The sequence below is a fragment of the Chenopodium album genome, chromosome 2 (genome assembly GCF_948465745.1).
Source record: "Chenopodium album chromosome 2, dcCheAlbu1.1, whole genome shotgun sequence".
In the NCBI taxonomy this organism is placed as follows: Eukaryota; Viridiplantae; Streptophyta; class Magnoliopsida; order Caryophyllales; family Amaranthaceae; genus Chenopodium; species Chenopodium album.
The window spans coordinates 64,524,277-64,544,452 of record NC_137835.1 but is presented as its reverse complement, the minus strand read 5'-3'; the positions used below and the strand labels follow the sequence as shown (position 1 = coordinate 64,544,452).

Here is a 20,176-nt window from a genome sequence, read left to right as displayed (position 1 = left end):
GATGAGATTTGATGATCTAACTACTTGAGCTATCCCTCACTCTCAAGAAATTATGAGTTATTTGTAGTATTTGAGTATAATTATACTATAAAAATTAATGTATGTGTATGATTTACTATAAATGTAATATACAGTTTTGTTAACAATAACATTAATACATTTAATAGGAAATAATGTTGATCTTATGTTGAGCGGGCTAAAATTTAACCACAAAAAAAAAAAAATTATTACAGTTAAATAGGTAAATGTTATATTTAGGGATTTAGGGTCTATTCTGATTTGCTGAACTGAACTAAACTGAACTGATTCGAGCTGAAATGAATTGAATTAAATCAAACTGAGCTGAGCTGAACTATTTATGAGAGAAAAGGAAAGTAGGGGCTAAATTTAACTGATGAACTAAACTGAAATGAACTCAACTCAACTCAACTGAACTGAAATTAAGCTGAATAAAAAAGGCCCATATTCTATACATAAAACAATCGAATGAAATAGTGACATTTATCGTCTTCACATTGATTTACTTGTTTTATAATATAGTATATAGATAGAAATATTATTTTTTGAATGTATTTTAAGATTAATTTAATTTGGAACAATATACTTGATATAATATATATGCTGCCTCTGTTTTTAATTAGTTGACACCTTTGTTATATCACGCTTGTCAATGCACTTTTTCTACTGCTAATATGTCTAATTCTTGATATTGTAAAATTATATAAAGTGGATATTAATAAATTATACATTCCACTTGAATATTTTTTATTGGAACTATAGATCACAAAAACTAGTCAAAGTGTAGTTTGTAAATAGTGTAAAAGTCAAATGGTGTCAACTAAAAAAATGAAGTAATATTTTGGTGAAAATTTTAGATATTTGTTACAAATAATGGCATGATTCTTTTTTAGTGTTTAAAAAAAATATATGGTGGTCAAATAGGAAGTTAGTATTAAAATAATATGGTAAGTATTGTTTTATTGAAAATAAGATGAATAGAAAAAAAAAAGTTGTTTTGAAGGAAAAAAAAGCACCTAGAAGTGACACATGTCATTTCTAACGTCTGTTTTAGGGCCTATTTAGTTCACCTTATTTTTTTTCCTTATTCGAACTTATCTAATCTAATCTGGTCTGATATGATCTGATCTTATTTGATCTGGTCTCATTCTGATATGATCTTGTTGTCTATTTTGACCAAACTTTGACCTTAAGTGTACGATAATCTATTATAAGGAAAAAATACATCAAGTGGAATCTTGTTAGATTTTTAATAATGTGTATTTTATTAATATGTAATTTTCATAATTTTCTTCATTACAAAATTAATGATATTTAGCCATAATAAATTGCACATAAAATGATAAAAAGGCCTTTTGTATTATGTTATTGATTGATTTAAGTACTTTATTACTTTGGAAAGAAAATCTCCACAAAATTAAATTTAGTTTACTATTGTCTTAAAACGTAAAACTGAAATCTATTAACTAATAATAAAATAAAATAGACTGACATCATCTTTATCTAAATTTGTACACATGTCGCTTTTTCATAACAAAAATTCCCGCCTAAATGCTTTAATGACATTATTTTTTTTTTAAAGTTGAACTACTCTATTTTTAATAATTTAAAAATATAATATAATATAATAATATTATATATATATATGAACCAAGGCTATAATAAGAACTAGAAACTAATCTAGGCCCTTAAATCATGTTAATTGGATGGCTTACATGCTTCACGTGTCATTAATGGCATTTTCGTAATATTTCAACTTTGCAAAGTGTTTTCCAGTTTTATTTCTAAAAAGTAAATAAAAAAGTTAGTAAAAGTAAATGAAATCAGTCATAAAGTAAATGAAATTGCCTTAAGAGTTAAAAAAAACTGGAAAAAAGTTATAAAAATCACAAAATTACAAAAAAAATGCCATTAATGAATGCGGGTGAAACGTGAGCTATCAGATTGAATGTGAATAATGGCTGAGATTGGTTCTTAGTTCCTATTATTCACCTTGGTTCTCACATGATCTCAGTTCTATATATATATATATATATATATATATATATATATATATATATATATATATATATATATATATATATATATATATATATATATATATATATATATATATTATATATATATATATATATATATATATATATAAAGGGGAGTTTTTTTCCTGATTTTATAGAGAGCCACGTAGGATTTAATTTTTTTCAGCGCGCCACATAAGATAATAAATTCTATTGATAGCCTATTAAATAAGAGATTATTAATTTATTCTAGAATTAATTAATTAAAGTGCCACGTAAGCAAAATTAGCAATTGATATTTTTAAGTTTAAATTAATTAAATATAAAATATTATCTTTTGGTATTAGAAATTTTATTTAAATATGTAACAAATTAGCACATAAAAAAAAAATTGAAAATTTAAACAAACCGTGCATCACACAGGCTTCATTTAGTTATCTTTGATATTAGGAATTTTATCTTTATATAACAAATTTTAAATGCTTTAACTACTCTATTTTTAATAATTTGAAAATCTTATATATATATATATATATATATATATATATATAAAGCTAAACTTTTAGTCAGGTCACGAAATAGCAACACTTGGCATTCCAACTTTTCGCCAAGTGTCACGCCACCTTGGATAGATTTTAATTGACTTCATACATTTCCCTCAAAAAAAAAAAAAAAAAAAAAAAGACTTCATACATAAAAATCGCCAAGTGTCGCACCACCTTGGATATATTTGGATAGACTTCATAAGATAAAAAGTTAGTTTAGAATAAGATTGTTAGTTTAGAGTTTTATTTTCGAAAAAATACCAAATAATAAACTTATAATTAGGCCACAAGACAACATCATTTAGCGTTTTATTTTTTCACGCACTAAGTGTCGTACCACGTGAATAAATATAGATAGACTTTGTTGCAAAAAAAGGTTAATTTAGAATTCTATTTTCAATTAAATTGAATCATAATATAATTTTAATTATCTTAAAAGTCCATAAACAACCCGGGCACAAAACTAGTATATATATAAATGGGAGTTTTTTTTTCCTGAGATTTTAGAGAGCCATGTAGGATTTAATTTTCTTAGCGCGGAGATTATTATTTTCTTTTAAAATGAAATAATTCAAATGTCATGTAAACAAAATTGGCGAATGAGACTTTTTAGTTTAAACTAATTAACTATAAAATATTATCTTTTGATATTAGGGTTTTTTTTTTTTTCTTGAATCACATGATATTAGGAATTTTATTTAAATATGTAACAAATTTTAACACATAAATAAAAAAAAAAAAATTAAAAATTCAAACAAATCGTGCATCGCAAGGGCTTCTTCTAGTTATTTATGAATTTTGAGTAAAAAAATTAAACAGATGCTTCTACAAACTACTATACAACTTTCAATTATTGGAAGCAAAAATACTAATTTTGAGGACATTAGTGATAATTATATACTACTATAGTACTATGTATTTCTTTTCTTTTCTTTTTTTTTTTTTTTTTTTTTTTTTTTTTTTTTTTTTTTGAAAAGAAGACGGGAGCATGAACATTTTATTAAACTAAATCAGGTAATGTCCAAATCCGCAATAGCAGCAATGCCCTGCGGGAACTCGTCCAAAATTAAACCAAATCAGGTATTGTCCAAATCCACAGGACAAGTTGTGTTTAAAATTAAAAATAAATAAATAAAGACAAACCCAATTGCTTGAGCATTTGCTCACCAAATATGGTAAGCTGACCAGTTAAGGCACCAAAATTATCAAGAAAACAACTACAAAACTGAGCAAATAGATGAAGAGGCTTTTAATTAATAGATTTGTGAATTTTGTGCACTTGCAATTTTGCAAAGGCACTCGGTGGTACATATACAGAATTTATCTAAAAATACAGAATAATCTAAATTACAAAGGGAAGAAAATTAAATTTAGAAATCTAGTTTGTCTCAAAAGTATAGAAGATTTAAATTACAAATTGACCACGTATAGTCTCTCAACGATCTGGAAATAGATGCAGCCATATTAGCTACTCGATTTGCTTCAAAGTTGGCAAGTTCGAGGCTTGAGGGTTCAGGCCAAGTATGTTGCAGGATTCTATAAGATGATATCGAATACTCTTAAGTAATTAGTTGATATTATGGAAGCCCTCATAAAATTGGTTTTGCAGTGAATATGATTATAGAGGGATGCAGTCCTAGTAGATACAAGCAACCCGCTCAGCAATCTACATGAAACACTTTAGCTGTAGATTTTATAACAGACAGGAATCAAAATAGCATGATATTGCATCAATGTTAAGCACTTACAACAGCAAGGAAAGTTGTCAAAGGTTAATTTATAGCAACATTAGCAGCAACAACTGCAATTACGAAAACTTGAAACGACAGTAAACATCCATAAGACCATAACCCCCCTGATTCCGCCCAAAACCCAATTCTACTACCCCCCCCCCCCCCCCCCCCCCCTCTCTCTCTCTCTTTCCCATAAAGAGTTCCTTGTGTTTGTAGATGTTTCCTTAATCCAGGCTTCCTTGTCAGCTAGACTAGCAGCCTTGTGGAGAATGGGTACTGCTGTACGGATGGCAGACACAGATCAGATGCACCTTAGCAGCAAAGGCTGAAGATGACGCTATGAAATGGCACCACAATTTCGGACAGTTATCATGTTTATTGATGAATATACAGGTCTCTCATAACCGGAGAGTTTTGTCAATGTATAAGTCCACGTCCAAGTTAGTAATTCCTTCAAACAAAAAACAAAAAAAAACAAAAAAAAAAAAAAACAAAAAAAAAAAAGGTCCATGTTTGTAGATTTGTTTGAATATCAATTTAGGCATTTTATATGTTAGCAAAATATCTTTATCGAAAGAGACTATGCTAGATTGTCAGACCACTTGGAGAAGTTTGGTTGGAGAATTAAGGTTGGCCTAGTGATTAGAGGCCCTCCTTCCACCCCTGTAAGAGAAGATCGATAAGCAAGTGGGATCCCTAATTTTTCCCCTAAGGGACTTCTTTCCCAAAACAAAAGAGGGAAAAGAAAAAAACTTGAAGAAGGTTGAACAAAGAACTCAATAAATTGAAATAAAAATAAACAATCATGAGACAAAAATAGGTAAGCATGCCAGACAGGGAGCTAAATTACAGAAATGTACAAATCAGTGATGCTATTACTGATTATCAAAGGCTCTACAACATGAAGGCCTCTCCATGACCCATTGTTTGATGAGATATGTGGAATTAGTTGCTAGGACACAAAACAAAGCCAAAAATAATTTCCCAAGAAGTAAACTAACAATCATTAAATGCACAGCAACATCAACTTAGAATTTCATGTGATAGGAAACTTAAGTTACAATGTTCCCAATTACCTTAATTTGAGTCCCTTCATACAAGTCATCCAAAAAGAAATATAGTTTTGCAACACTTTAAAGGAAGGATTAATCCAGATCCTCAATACTTGTGAACTCATTGGAATCGTCATCAGAATAATCAAAATCATCATCAGAGTCATTGAAGTCATCATCTTCCTCATCACCAGAATCTGTATTAATCATCGAGAGACCCTGCAACACAAGCAAAATATCGTAGATGAAGAATGTGAACTTATTATAAGAAACTAACTAACCCACTTACCCCACTTTACTACCCCAATCTCACCCTCCTGGCTTCTGTGAAAGCCCCAAATAAATGGAAGTAATATACACCAAGTCACTCAAAGCGGAGAGGTAAAATGTCTCACATGGCTGATTTCTGAGTCTGAACCAAACTCAACATTAAAGCTGGAGGCCTTTCCATCTTCTGTAGATTTACTATCACCCTGTAGTTTAATAAGGGATTAGTCTAAAAATTTATATAACTATAAACATAGCTGAATTTAGAAGACCTATAACTGTCACAAAAAATACAATATTGAATTTGATAATCTTAAAATGAGTTCTTCAAAAGCTTTGAATAGCTATATATGTAACCCATCTATCTTTTCCACCCGATCAAGTTCCAATAAGAAACAAGTCTAAAATTATAATTGAGAACCAATTTCGTTCCTTAAAAGTAAAGCAGATAAACATAAAAGTATTTAGTAGTAACTCAAAAGCGTGTATATAGAAAATCTTTTAAACTACTTGTAACAAAGCACATTGATAATCATCAAATTGAAGCATTGACAATAAATTTTTAAATATCTTAGATAAATTGCTGTTTAAAATTAGTTTTCATACATTTTGTTTCAAAATAAAACAAATCGATACAAAATAGTTAAAGTAAATTAAACAGAATTGTTTTAACAGAATCAAAATAGATTGAAAAGTAAAGGGAAATGATTAAAATTTAAGACCATCTCTAATGGTGAAACTCAACTTTGAGTATTGAAATACAAAATGAGTTGTTTTTTACCTCTAATGGTGATACCCAACCCACTTCTCAATTTAGCAACTCATGTGAAGTCTAATTTATCAATGGTCCACCAAATCATATTTTAAGGTTTTTTTAGAAAAAAAAATAAAATTAAAACTTACATAAATTACAAAACATATTATAATATTGATAAGGGCCCACACTTTTTGTCAAATGAGACTCAAAGTTGAGTATCTAAACTTAGCAACTTTATTTTGGAGTTGCTAAGTTTAGATACCAACTTATTGGTATCCTTTGCGAAAATTACTCTCTCTAGTCTCTCTCCTAAAAAAACTCACTCAAGTCTCACCATTAGAGATGGTCTAAGAGGTTTGTTATCAGTCTCGAAGTTCCAAAATTACAAAATGACCATTAACAAAACAAGAAATGGATAAAGTAAGAGAGATGGAGTACAAGATGAGTAGGAGTAAGAAAAAAGTAGGAGATAATCAGTTTTACATAAATAATAATATTGCTTACTATATGCTGCACAGAAAACTTTAAGTGGGCATTTGTTTGTGGTCTTCATCAAAGGGTAAGAGAATCACAAGACTTTTTTCCTTAGCTGTTGGTTAAGTCAAATTCCTCACCCCTAATTTCCTCTACAATGATTCACCACCCCCACCCCCACCCCTCGCATGAAAGTTTTCCAATCTCATTGCCCCTAGACAACTTGTACACCCCAGCCACCCACAACCTTTGAGATCACCTGCTGCCGAACCTACCACCCCAAGGTCTCCACTCTCCAACCACCACAAACTTAAGCTGTCACCTCTCAACCCCATTACCCCGACTACTAGCACCACCACTGAGTTGACTTACCAATCCAAATCACCACCAATTGGTCACCAAACAGAATTCCTCAAAGAAAACCACCCACTTACCTCAACAAAACCCACCAACAGCCACACAAACCACCACCATCATCAATTCACCGCTACCAAAAAGCAAGCGAGAAGAAAAAGGATTTTGAGAGTAAAATGGGGGAAAAAAATACTACATTCGTATCGATAATTATGGATTTAGATGGTTAATTATACCATAAAAACTCTAGATCTATTGTTTTAATGACTGAATTAGATCTCTAAATCCAGTGAGCAATATAATTGAGGACGATAACATACTGCCAATGTTGAAGGAGGTCCTCGTTGACATGATAAAGAGGGAGGTAGGCAGTGAGAAAAAGAAGATGGAGTTTATGATAAGAGAAGAGAGAAGGAAAAGATAGGATGATGGTGACTAATGATTTGGTGAGGTTAGTGGTGACTGGAGAGTAAAGGAAGAAAAAAGAATGGTTGATTAGTTATATTTTTATTTCTACAATCCAAACAACATATGATATCAAATGAAACATCTTTAACTTTCCATTTTCCTTCTATCCCTTTCCTAAACTCTCTCCCTTTCCCTTTCAAAAAATACCTTCCTAAATGTTAACATTTATACAAAAGATCAATAATCTATAAATTAGTGTTCAGACTTTTCGATTTCTTAAACAACAATTATAACAGTAGTTTTGAATGTTATGAAAAATGAGCCTGCAAGAAAACTACATTTGGTTTTTTAAAAAATAAATAAATAGAAGGCGCTGTTTTGTGTTGATAAGACATTTGGTTTAATGATGGCATATTAGTAGTTTACAAAAATCTAAAATAGGAGCAAAAAGTCGATAACTTATGACCTCATGCTTATAGTTAATAAAGTTTATTACTACTTACACTGTTTTTCATCTGTTCTATGCTACTCTCCAATTCAGATATGTGCTGACTAAGGGCCTGCAAAATTTCATTACCACATGAAAACAGAAAATTAATCATAAATTTTCTGCAGAAATTACAATTGTTAGGAAGAAAAAACTGAAACATATGGATCAAACCTCATGCCGCTGCATTGCAATTGCACGTTTAAATGCTTTTGCTTTTGTCAACAAATTTCTTGGCCTCAAGCTAACAGGCCTCTGATAATTCTTTCCACGGTAATATATGATAGCATAACCTTTTGGCACCCGTTCTATAGCGACCAATATGCCACCACTTTCATACTCCAATAGTCTAGCTGTTTCCTCTACGAAGGCAAGGGTCTTCTGTTTGGTGATTAGCTTGACTAGTTCTCTATGTTTCCAATGCAAATGCATATTTTGAATTACACCATCAAAAATACCACGGATACCTACGCAATAATCACAACATATGACGAAAGCAATTTTTCCATGAAATACAGACTACATCTGATATTTGCTGACGGTTTGACAGCAAACAAGACATCTTATGTATAAAATAAGGATTTCTCACCAAGAGGCAAGTATGCTTTCATGCTTAAGCCAATCCTGCGAAAAGTAAACCTTTCCTCATCAGTGATTGTTTCCAGGTCATCAGACGGACCAACAGGTACCATTGATGCTTCTATTTTTGCTAACAACGTCTCTGCTCTGAGCTTTTTTGACTGGGCCTGGTCATGCGTAGAAAATTAGAAAAAACACCAATATATATTGTTCTTAAAATAAAGTAATTTAACCTTCAATATTGACGGAACATGTTTGTGCTGAGAGAGCCACACAGTGCATTAACTTAAATCGAATCAATACAACAACCCCAAGGCTTTAATCAACTTAGCTAGTTAGTGTCCACAATATTGTTAGTGTTATTGTTGTTATCATCGCCTTCACCATTGTTGTAATAGTTGTTTTTCTACTATAAATATTACAATTCATCATCACCTATGAAGCATGGAAATATTAGGAGACTTGTTTTTTGGGGATCCGGAGACCAGATGAAATGCACATGAAAAGTCTACCAAACGGGTAGGCAAGTATACAAATGATTCATAGTCTAACGTCAAAATAATCTCTACACCGAAGCATTTTGAAACACAGTTGTGCCAACAAGGGGTTATTAGAGGGAAGGGAAAGTGAAACCCAAGAAACTTCACACGAGATTTCTCTATCTCTTCTCCACTCACCATATCCACCTTTCAATGCTGACTTGTTGATTGTCACCATCAATAGCTTCTGATAGCCACCAAGGAGTCATATCACATATGGGCTGATTGCTCAAGATGAGTGCAAGGGGGTTGTCTTGACTAGAAGAGGGGGAGAGGAAGATGTGAGTGATCACATCATCACATGTGACAGATTAATGAGATTTTAAGTCTTATGGCCTTGACTTATTACTTAGACCTGTATAATTTAATGCACATTAAATCAGATGATTTCTTTTAGCTTTATTACTATGCATTTAAAAACATTATGTATACTTCCTCCGTTCTTTTATTATTGCACCATAGAGGTTGGGTACACTTTTTTTGGTAGTGGGAAACAGGAAGAGAGAGATGGGTAAAAGTACAAAATTATCCATGTGATGTAAATATAAACTAAAGAATGAAATGTTAAAAGTAGGGGAATATTGGGTATTTTTAGTGTGAGCACAAATATTTTATTTCCTAAAATGGTTATGGCGCAATTTTTGTGAAACTTCCTTAAAAGGCAAGTTGTGCAATATTTAAAAAATAGAGAAAATATCATTTATTACAAAAATAAATAAATAAAATTGAATCGATACAGATTATTGAAAGTAGCATTTTTTTTAAAAAAAAATTTATTTACAAGAAAAGGATAATAAAAATTGATCAAAAATAAAAATTGATCAAAAATATTTTCAATTTTTATTGAGGGAAAAATATTTTTAAATTATTAACTACAGCTTTGCAGTTACTAATTTTGAGAAATCAGGTTTTCTCATTCTACATCTCATTTCCAATCCTGTGCTACATTTTGGCTGATTCATTAGGGAAGGAAGGTCACAATAACTTATAGAAGCCAAAACAAAGTATGCACTTTTTCACTTAAGTTCTATATGCTATTCAACTGTTCAAAAAGTTGCTGGCTTTTCAAAACCAAAAGACTATGAACAAGAACGATCTAAAAATAGAACCCTACAGAATGAATATCATAGACCTGTGCCGTTATATATCAATAGTATCTAACACAACATCAAAATGGACTTTCAGTACCAACACACAATACACGATCAGTGAGCACCAACAATTTTATTACAATAAGAACGCATAGGAGCGAAGAATAAAACTCGAGCTCATAATTAAACCAACCGGTGCAAGATTAGGCAAGCACTCTTGATTACCAATAGAAGCCCAGACACTTTAAATTGAAATAGAGGTGGGTGAATAAATTGATCACAATTTATTGAGCTATTAATCACACTCCACTAAAAAAGGACCATGAAAAGAATGATAAAAGGCTTTTAGATGCAATTACATGTGCAATACTCTGAAGCAAACACATTTGGTTTAGGGAAAATGGCCTTGGAAGAGTTGGAACTCCAAATAAATTTGTATAAAGTTAATACTACTTGATAATTGACTTGTCTACACTCTAGATTTGAATCAAATAAAATGAGCTATGAGCAATCCGTCCTGCTGCACAACAGACCACAAAAAGATGCAAGGAATCGATGACTAAAGGCAACATGACAAAGAACTAGTAAAGTAGGGAGGAATATTAACACACATGATATCCTCTCATATCTTCACACAATATTCAGACCTTGTACTCATATCAAACTAATATGATATTATATCTTAAATCAATGTCATCCTTTAATTGCACCAAATTAACACTGATCTGGCCCTTTTTCTATATCAAGAAAGAAAAGCGCTTTAAAATTAAAAAATTATATTCCCTAACATCTCGTACAAACATCTCCTATACATAAAGTTTTTATACGTAGAACACTTACTCAACGACACGGAGTAAACTCATTACAATGCCCACTTTACAATTTGAATTTCAAAAGATGACATGTTTCTAAGATGAAGGGATAAATATCTTCACTGAGAAGCAAAACTGACACTAAATGCGACTTGCACAAAGATCACGGAGTTCATGTTTCTTAGACAGCTAATATGATATGTGCCAAAATTTGATTTATCGCATCTTTTGCAGTCCAGCTTCTAAATATGCAGTCTAGTCAGCCTTATAATAAGATCAGCATGCTTACCAGAGCTAATTTATGCTCAACTCGCTTGACCTCTTTCACACTTTTAGTAGTGGAAGCTTCTTCTATCATCTTTTCTCGTTCTTCAGCTGATATTTCTCTGCCCCATCTGGCTTGAGCTTCATAGAACTCAGCTAGTGTACCAGCAGGGGCATCTTCAGCTTCATAAGTTGTAGGTGCCACATATGATCCAATTCGTGCAGTTTCTTCAGCATCTTGGATCTTTTTTGTGAGTTCCTGTCTTTCCAAAACAGCAGCAGCTACACTACGTGGAAGGAAATCTTTTCCACGATATATAACAATAAAATACTTGTTTCGCAGCAGCAAGGTGCCTCCCGTGAGTGCCTGCAGCAAGACCAATTAGCCAATAAACCAATGAACTGTGAATTAAGACAGGTTAAACTTCATTAATGGAAGAAATTAGGGAAGAAGAAGATACTATTGATTAGTAAACTGAGTTACAGAAATTAAGAGTGATAATTCAACTTTCAAGAGGTGGATTCTATTCTATTTTAGCTTAACTAAGCTAACCCAACATACTCGATCAACATTCAACTCACCAATTCCTTCCTAATCTTCTCTTATTCATAGTATTACATCTTGAAAAACCGCCCATATCTTTCTCTACAAGACACTACTAGCTGAATTATATTGCACTACCCAATATACCCCTTTCCCTAACATTAGTTTATTGCAAAATGATGCAGGAATGAAGAGTATATGAAAAGAGAACCTAATATCAAAGGACAGTTAATATGTATAAACATTACTACCCAGCATCACAGCCTTGTAAGAGGTGTTATGAGCCAACCTTCAGCCAAATAGGTTATTTTCACTGTTTTTGAGAGCTTTATTTTACTGTCCATGGCAACAAAAATAATGTTCCAGAACTGAAGATTAAAAGTTCTCTCAGGGAAACTGAGAAAGATCACTGCCATCTAGAACTGGCCAATGCTTTAAACACGTATAAGCAAATATGTTCCATCTGAAACCAACCCAACTTTAGTCTAGTCCCATAAAATATAGGGGCAAACTGCAAACCAGTTCATAACAAAATCAATATAGCAAAGGGATTGTGTGGGAAATTACGAGGCAACAATTAGCAGCAAGTGATTTTCGTTCTTTCACACTAATTTAGCAAAGTCCATCAATTCTATTGTACTACTGTAGCAAAGACTTGTGCTTTAAATATTTTAGCTGAAGGTGGAGGATAACCAAATTCAATGATCGCACTAAAGGGAAAAAAGATAGCTAAAGTAACGTAGAAGAACACCACTGCTAATCAACATATCAGTATTGAGGTGCTTTCAATGATTATGACATTATGTTAATCGATTTTTTCTTCAGCCCCTACCTTCTACTAATGGTTTGTATTTTGCTGCATACTTGCACTACATAAGCATCATGATGCTCTTCAATTATAAATTTGATTAGTCAGACTTATAAATCCATTCCCTTAGGGTTCTTCCATCACAGTGATGTACTGAGCAGCTTCCTTAGGTCTTTCCCAAAGTTCCCTTTTGTGATAAAAAAAAAAAAAACATCTAATCAAGACACAACATTATTACTATTAAACAAGCAACTTTACAAGAAAATATACCATTTCAATTAGAAAAGTAAAAACTTTCTCATTGTGCTCCCAAGTTTCAATAGCATCAACTTTCTCACATTCTGACACAATTACTAGAACAGACACCGAAACCAGCAACTTTACAAGGAAACAGACATGTTTTGCTTTGGTATCATTCTTCAGTGCTTCCAGTCTTGCTATGGAAACAGATAGCTCAAGCTGCTCAATTGTTAGGATATACTCTGCGAAAACAGCACCTTTCCGGGATACACTGAGCCCATTTGAATGTATTGGCCGCTTACAATCTTGAACCCTCAAATCAAGTAGTGGTCAAGAAGTTGGGTTCAGTGAAGAGTATCATATTTTGGTGGTCAGAAGGTAGTTAATCCAGGAATTGTCCCAAATGCTCTTGGAACTAGCCTCCCTTCACAAGAGAAGCTAGCAAAAAAGTGTGACAAGGTTTATGCAAGCCACCAAGTTGAAAGTGATCCAAATCCGGAATTGGAACAAGCCCCTACTTCAAGCTGTGTTCAGGAATGTCAAGACCAGGCCTCTCATCAGGTGGTCTAGATAAAGAATCTTCAAATCAGTTTAAGAATAACCTTAATTCTCCTTCTACTAAAGAAGGCAATGAAAACAATCATCTTGTGGAGCCTAAATATCGGTTTCAAAACCGTAAAAGGCAGAGCTCCTTTCTTAGAGAATCTCAACAAAGGATTATCTTCTGATGAAACAAGGAAAGACTATCAAGTGTTTCAACTCCAGGTCAGGAACCTACTTCCAAGTCAGAGTTATTCCATCATCGAAGAATGGCTCAGCTAACAAGAGTGATAAAGTCAGTGAGGTGGAAGAAGTTAAGGCTCAACAAGAAGCAAAGCCTACAGATGAAGCCAAGGCTCAAGATGTAACTGAGTTTCAATTGGCATCCACCATACAGAAGAAGCTGACCCAGCATCTAATTTGTGCTTCTAAGAGAAGGACTCAAAAGACTAGCTCAAATGTCAAGACCCGACATACAACAAGATGCCACACGAGAAGATGTTCAACCCATCACATAGGTGATCGCTCATTCCCTTCTAACCATGGTTTAAAGTGCAGGTACCAAGCTGATGAAAAAAGGAAGTACGTTACTCCCCCCTCAATGGATCTCTACAATCATCCAAGGAAGAAGCAACTTCAAGAATCCTAGATTGTGTTAGTGCTATTAGCTCTCAATGTTGTAATGTTAGTTATAATAATAAGTGCCTTTGTAGTAGTGTTAAGACGACCCAAAGCCTAGTACCTAACGCCAGGAATAAGGAGTAGTCATGTACTGTTTTTTTTTTTATTTATTTTTTATCTTGTACATCCTGCTGCCAAAAAAAATAAAAAATAAATACAAAATTAAAAAATTAAAAAAAAAATGTTAAATGTACAGAAACTTAAATATCCTAGATCCATCCAATTTAACGCATCCTTGCACTTTACAGCTAAACCTAGGCATTTATACAATAATTATCACAACTGCACCCAAAATTGCTGCTATTTAGTTCTCACCCTTGCCAATAGAATAAAAGAAACAGCATGGTATCTTTGTGGTTTGTCATTGTCCAAGATCAAAGGAATACCATTAGCAATTTTTTATCATATGCCCTTTAATGACAATAAGTTTACTAAGATTTAGAAGTCCATATAACTAATGCACAAAAATATTTGAAATCATACATTGTAAAAGGTTAATCTTTAAGTAAATAATATCATCACAGAAGTATATGTTTAAGCACTGTTCACTTCAAATTGTCTCATAGGAAGTATAATTCTTTTTCAGCAAGGAAGAAAAATCAGTAAAAACAAGTACATAGCTGTAGAAGAATTGGAGCAATAAACAGCACATAATTGCACAGAACAAACTCGCTGAAATGACAATTAATAGAAGAAAAGGCAAATAAGGACAATGTAAGAGATGAGAAAGAAAAGTGCCTTCAACTCCTCTGACATCAGCTCATTGTTAGTGTTCTGAATTCCTCGTTTTACAGCAATCTTTGCAACTAAACTCTTTTCCCAAAGCTTAATTATAGCAGCTGCCAAGCCCTGATGATGTCTATTTCTACCTTCACATTCCAGAATAATATTGACATCATACTATGGAAGAGATATTAATAAGCACTAAAGAAGGGATAATCCATACCAAGAGCAAAATGACAAGGAAGTGACTTGGCCAGTTTTCGTAAAGTGGTCAACTCAGCATTAGTCACTGCCAACCGCATCCCAGTTGGGAGTAACCTCAATGGTGGCTTGAAACCAGGAACTGTTTGAGGAAGCAAATCACCATCAACCGGAAGAATTCCAGTACCCCACCAATCAACAAATCGAGGCCCCAAACAATCAAGAAGATCATTATATTCAACTTCCTCAGCTGTCAGATTCCTAGATTGTTCCAGAGCTTTTACTTGTGGTGAAATAGTTTCTAATGATGCACCAGCATCATTCCCATTATTTACTGCAGCTATATTTACAGATGATGTATCTGGATTTAATTTAGGTAGGGGGCCTTCATAGTTCTTTCCACGGTAAACCACCATAACACTTCCCGATCTCCATATGACTAAACCCCCAGTTCGGCGCTGTTCAAGAAAAAATAGTTAATTTGAATTAAACAACTTTCCTGCCATAAACAAGTAAATGCACCACCAATACTTAGTTTTCAGCAGCATATTTTTAAGAAAAACGATTTTCTATTGCAAATTATGGACATGATTAGATTAAACCAACATCTTTTGTATCTAGAAACTCTGAGCAGTCCAACTTAGTACAAAGGCCAAATAAGAACTGTTATTTTTATATGTCTTGTGCATTCTAGGATTACAATGAGTCAATGGCCACCATTTATTTTGAAACTATGTTTCAACACCATAGACTTACAGCAAACAATACCAACAACCTTAAACTGGAAGATACATGTGTATAGCAAGCAGGTTCAGTACACATGCAGTATTGAACACACAAGCGCCTATGTATTAAGTGTATAAGATAAAGCAAGCAAGTTCAGTACAAATGCAGTATTGAACACACAAGTGCCTAGGTGATAAAAGGTATCTCTTGAGAATGTAAGCAAGCAAGTTCAGTACACATGCAGTATTGAACACACAAGTGCCTAGGCGATAAACCTGCCAACCTCTTCCTTCTGTTACTGCTTAATACAAAGTTCGTAGATTATAACAATATGCTCTGCAGTTAACAGTGTTAAACAAGCATGTGCAACAAGCATACATGATAAAAATGAATCGTGAGACAAATAAGCAACTTCCACTCTCTTAGTTTGAGTTCTCAGGCCATCCCAACCCTCGCTTAACCCCAAAAACCATCAATTACACTGACTAGGAAAGAATGAAGCTAATTAGTCACAGTATCTGTTATCATTATTTATGTGAAGCAAACATAAGCAACAAATGCTCAAAATCAGGAGTCCGCGAATAACATGCATTGTCATCATCTGAATCAAACAAGCACAAATTACTAAAGCACTATATTTTAAGCTGACAGTTCAATATACCTCTACAAGAATATGGGCAGTCTTCATATCATGAGCTAAATCTTCATGAAATCTCAACCTAACCAACTCCTTTTTTTTCCATTTTGTATGAATCTTCTCCAACACAGCCTGAGTAAGTCCAGCTTTAGGCACATTAACTTTATCCCTCAATACCATCCCTTGCCCTCTCAATCTCTTCAACTCCGATTCCTCAATCGTCAAATCAGCCAATGTATTCCCTCTAACAACCCGTTTCGCCTTCTTTTCACTTGTTCTAACCTCCCTAACCACACCCACATCCTCCTCCTCCCTCTCCTCCCTCTCCCAAGGCAACAACCCATAATCACTCCTCTTCTCTTCTTCAACCAACATAGTATCATTCCTAATCCAATCCCTCTTCAACAAATCCCCCAATTTCTCCTCCTCCCTAAAACCCTCCTCATCCAAATCACTCATATCCTCATCATCTGATTCCAAACCCAAACTCCTCAACCTATTTACAATCCTCTCAATTGCACTCTTCCCTTTATTCTCCACAATTCTACTCCCTTTACTAGAATTACCAAAGTCAGCATCATTTTGAACAGTTGAAGGGTCAATTGAAGGCCATTTCTTGATCCAAGGAGCTGAATTAGGGGTTTTAGAAGGGTTTTGGGAAGAATTTGAATGTGGGTTTTTGTGGGTTTGTGTAGTTTTGAGAGAAGAAAAGGTAATTGGGATAGAAAAACAATGTTTAGGAGATTTGAAGATTGAAGAAGGGGAAGAAGAAGAGTGTGAGCAGGTGAAAGGGAGGGTATTGCGCAATGGTAATTCAGATAACTTAGCTGTTGTAAATGCCATTCTTTTGTGGATGTACATTTGAAGTTGAGTTATACAAGAGATAGTATTAGTAGTAGAGGTTTCATCATACAAAACAAGTACTTCGAAGAAGGAAGCAGTGGAAAATGGCGGTTTCAAGTTTGAGGAAGAAGATGATAAGATTGTTGGGTAATTTAGCAACGAAACATCTTTTAACGAATTGGGCTGGCCTTTTATATAATATACATTTTATATATATATATATATATATTATACATACTATATATATATATATTTAAAAGGTTTTTTCTGACAAATTTTCATATATATGTATACATATATATGAAAATTTGTTAGAAAAAACCTTTTAAATGCCTCATTATACAAGAAAAAACCTTTTAAAGCATTCTTTGTTAAAAATAACCACTACGATCACCTTTTTTTGTTGAATGAAACCTAGGCCCTCTTTTTCGGCATTGACTAACACTTTTAGTCGTTGACTCACTTCTTTTACTACTTGCTGCCACTTGTTTTGATAATTGCACTCCCCCTATTACGTATTCCCTTTATTTTCTCTCCAATGTATTTCCTCTCTATTCTCTCTCTCATTTTCTCCATGAATGCTCTGCAACACTATCACATCAAATTGGGTTTTTCTATCTCTCTCTCAACTCGCCATAAATACTTGGACAATAACTTGAGGTAAGTATTAAGTAATTAGTTTTATACTTGAAATTCGCCGAAAAAAATTGGGGTTTTTTTGTAGACAAGCAAACGAACTCATTTGACGAAGGAAGACGGCGCTTGGACGCAAAACAACGTGTCCCCAATTACGTAGTGAAGTACAAACCCAGTTATGTTCTTCATTTGCTCAATTTGCGTATAAATTGTTAGGTTTTATCACCAAAAATCGACATAAAACAAACATAATTAACCTAATTGTTGTTGGTTGTTTGATGATTTTGAGTTGTGATGAGTTAAATAATACACGCAAATTGGTTTGCATTGCTGAAAATTTTGTTTGGAATTGTGAAATTGTTGCCCTATTGTTGAATTTCTGGAAATTTGTTTTTGTTTGTGAAAGAATAAGGGGAAAACGTAAATGTGGGCTGCAAGTAGGAAAAGAAGTGAGTCAACGCCTGAAAGTGTTAGTCAATGCCGGAAAAGAGGGCTTAGGTTTCATTCAACAAAACAAGTGATCGTGGTGGTTTTTTTAACAAAGAATGCTTTAAAAGGTTTTTTCTTGCAAAATGAGGCATTTAAAAGGTTTTTTCTGACAAATTTTCCATATATATATATATATATATATATATATATATATATATATATATATATATATATATATATATATATATATATATGTTACTCCCTCCGTCCCCGAAAGAACGACCCATTTGGGTTAATTTCGCGAGTATTAAGAAAGTTAAATTAAAAGAAGTAAAAGTATATTGGAAAGATAAATTTACATGAGGTTTGTAAAAAAGTAGAGAGGGAAAGTAATAAAAGTACATAGAGAAACAAAATTTTATATGGGGAAGCTAATTTTGCACAAATATTATTCCAAATTGGTGGGGATTTTAATGCAAATGGTTCATTCTTTTTAGGACTAAAATTAGGCCAAATGGGTCGTTCTTTCGGGGACGGAGGTAGTAGAAGATAATGTGAAGGCCAATTATTTGATTTGATTTTTCAATGTTCATATAAGTCTAAACACTTGTGAACTTGTAAGGCAATATATGTAGGACTCTTGGCTATATAAGCCATATTGACGATGCAATACTACACTAACATTGAACTCATCTCATTTTACTCTTTCCTAGCTTTCTTTCACTTATTAAAAAGACTTCCTATCGTGTACAAACTTTAACACGTTATTAGCACCAGTTTCTAGTCAGGTATATTTATACCTACTTCTAAAAAAAAATTATCAGTAATACTATCTACTTCTAAATGTTCTGAGGAGTATGCACTATAGTTGCCCATATTTGAGATCCTCTATACCAGAAACTCAAACATTTACTGTACTATATATACCTAAAAAACAATGGTGAAAAAAAAAATTCTCTTACTCATGAATTCATTACTATCCTCTTGTTTTAGTCACGTTGATGTTTCTTGTTTTATTCATGTTGATGTTTCTTTGTTTGATTCATGCATGTTGATATTACATGCCCATGTTTTACGTAAAATTTGATCTTAGTTATTACAATTGCTTAGTAGTAACTTTACATGTATATTATTAACTAGATTAACAAAAGATGCAGCCTTTTATACTTATTATTTTTCTTACTTTTACATACTTTTTGTGTTTCTTTCCGTTTTCGAACCCATGATCTTTTATAGATATTAGGGCTCTCGGACCATTATGGCTTGCATTCCCGGTGTGATAACCTTTTACAATTATATATATATATATATATATATATATATATATATATATATATATATATATATATATATATATATATATATATATATATATATATATATATATATATATATATATATACATATATGACTAGGTTATAATGAGAACCAATCCTATAATAGGAACTAGGAACTAATCAAGACCGTCAGATCTAAGAGAAGAGGTTTGCGATCAAACGACCCAGATTGAATCATGCATATTCAGTTCATTTTTCAAAACTCATGCGCACTTTCTCTCTCCTTAGGCATTTTCTCTCTCCTATATTACAAGAGCCTCTGAATTCTCCATTAAAGCGGGCTCCGAGCTTTCTCTACTCCATTGAAGCGACTTTCGAGCTTTCACTACTCCATTAAAGCGGCTTCTAGGCTTTCTATATTCCATTGAAGTAGTTTTTGAGGTAAGTCTTTTTTTTTTGTTAATCACCGTTTTTAATTTCACTATCCTTGTTC

The 20,176-nt window shown here is 32.9% G+C and overlaps 1 protein-coding gene across 1 annotated transcript; it reads right to left on the bottom strand.

The window, feature by feature from the left end:
* Window positions 1-5,171: 5,171 nt before the first annotated feature.
* On the bottom strand, window positions 5,172-17,502 carry LOC145599376 (CRM-domain containing factor CFM3A, chloroplastic/mitochondrial-like). The gene is made up of 9 exons (XM_081655768.1): window positions 16,523-17,502; window positions 15,158-15,593; window positions 14,950-15,080; window positions 11,424-11,765; window positions 8,703-8,859; window positions 8,288-8,580; window positions 8,130-8,186; window positions 5,762-5,839; window positions 5,172-5,585 (listed from the first exon to the last, which is right to left on the bottom strand). The coding sequence occupies exons 1-9, from the start codon at window positions 17,357-17,359 to the stop codon at window positions 5,460-5,462; spliced, it is 2,457 nt and encodes an 818-aa protein (XP_081511894.1). The 5' UTR covers window positions 17,360-17,502; the 3' UTR covers window positions 5,172-5,459.
* Window positions 17,503-20,176: the final 2,674 nt, after the last annotated feature.

Bases quoted from the DNA above. Each gene is read 5' to 3' on its own strand.
- LOC145599376 (XM_081655768.1), bottom strand. From the start codon at position 17,359: ATGTACATCCACAAAAGAATGGCATTTACAACAGCTAAGTTATCTGAA. The intron at 8,860-11,423 runs GTAAGCATGCTG...ACGCATGACCAG, and splicing joins TTGAGCATAAATTAGCTCTG to GCCCAGTCAAAAAAGCTCAG. The intron at 5,840-8,129 runs GTAAGTAGTAAT...ATTAAACTACAG, and splicing joins TAGAACAGATGAAAAACAGT to GGTGATAGTAAATCTACAGA.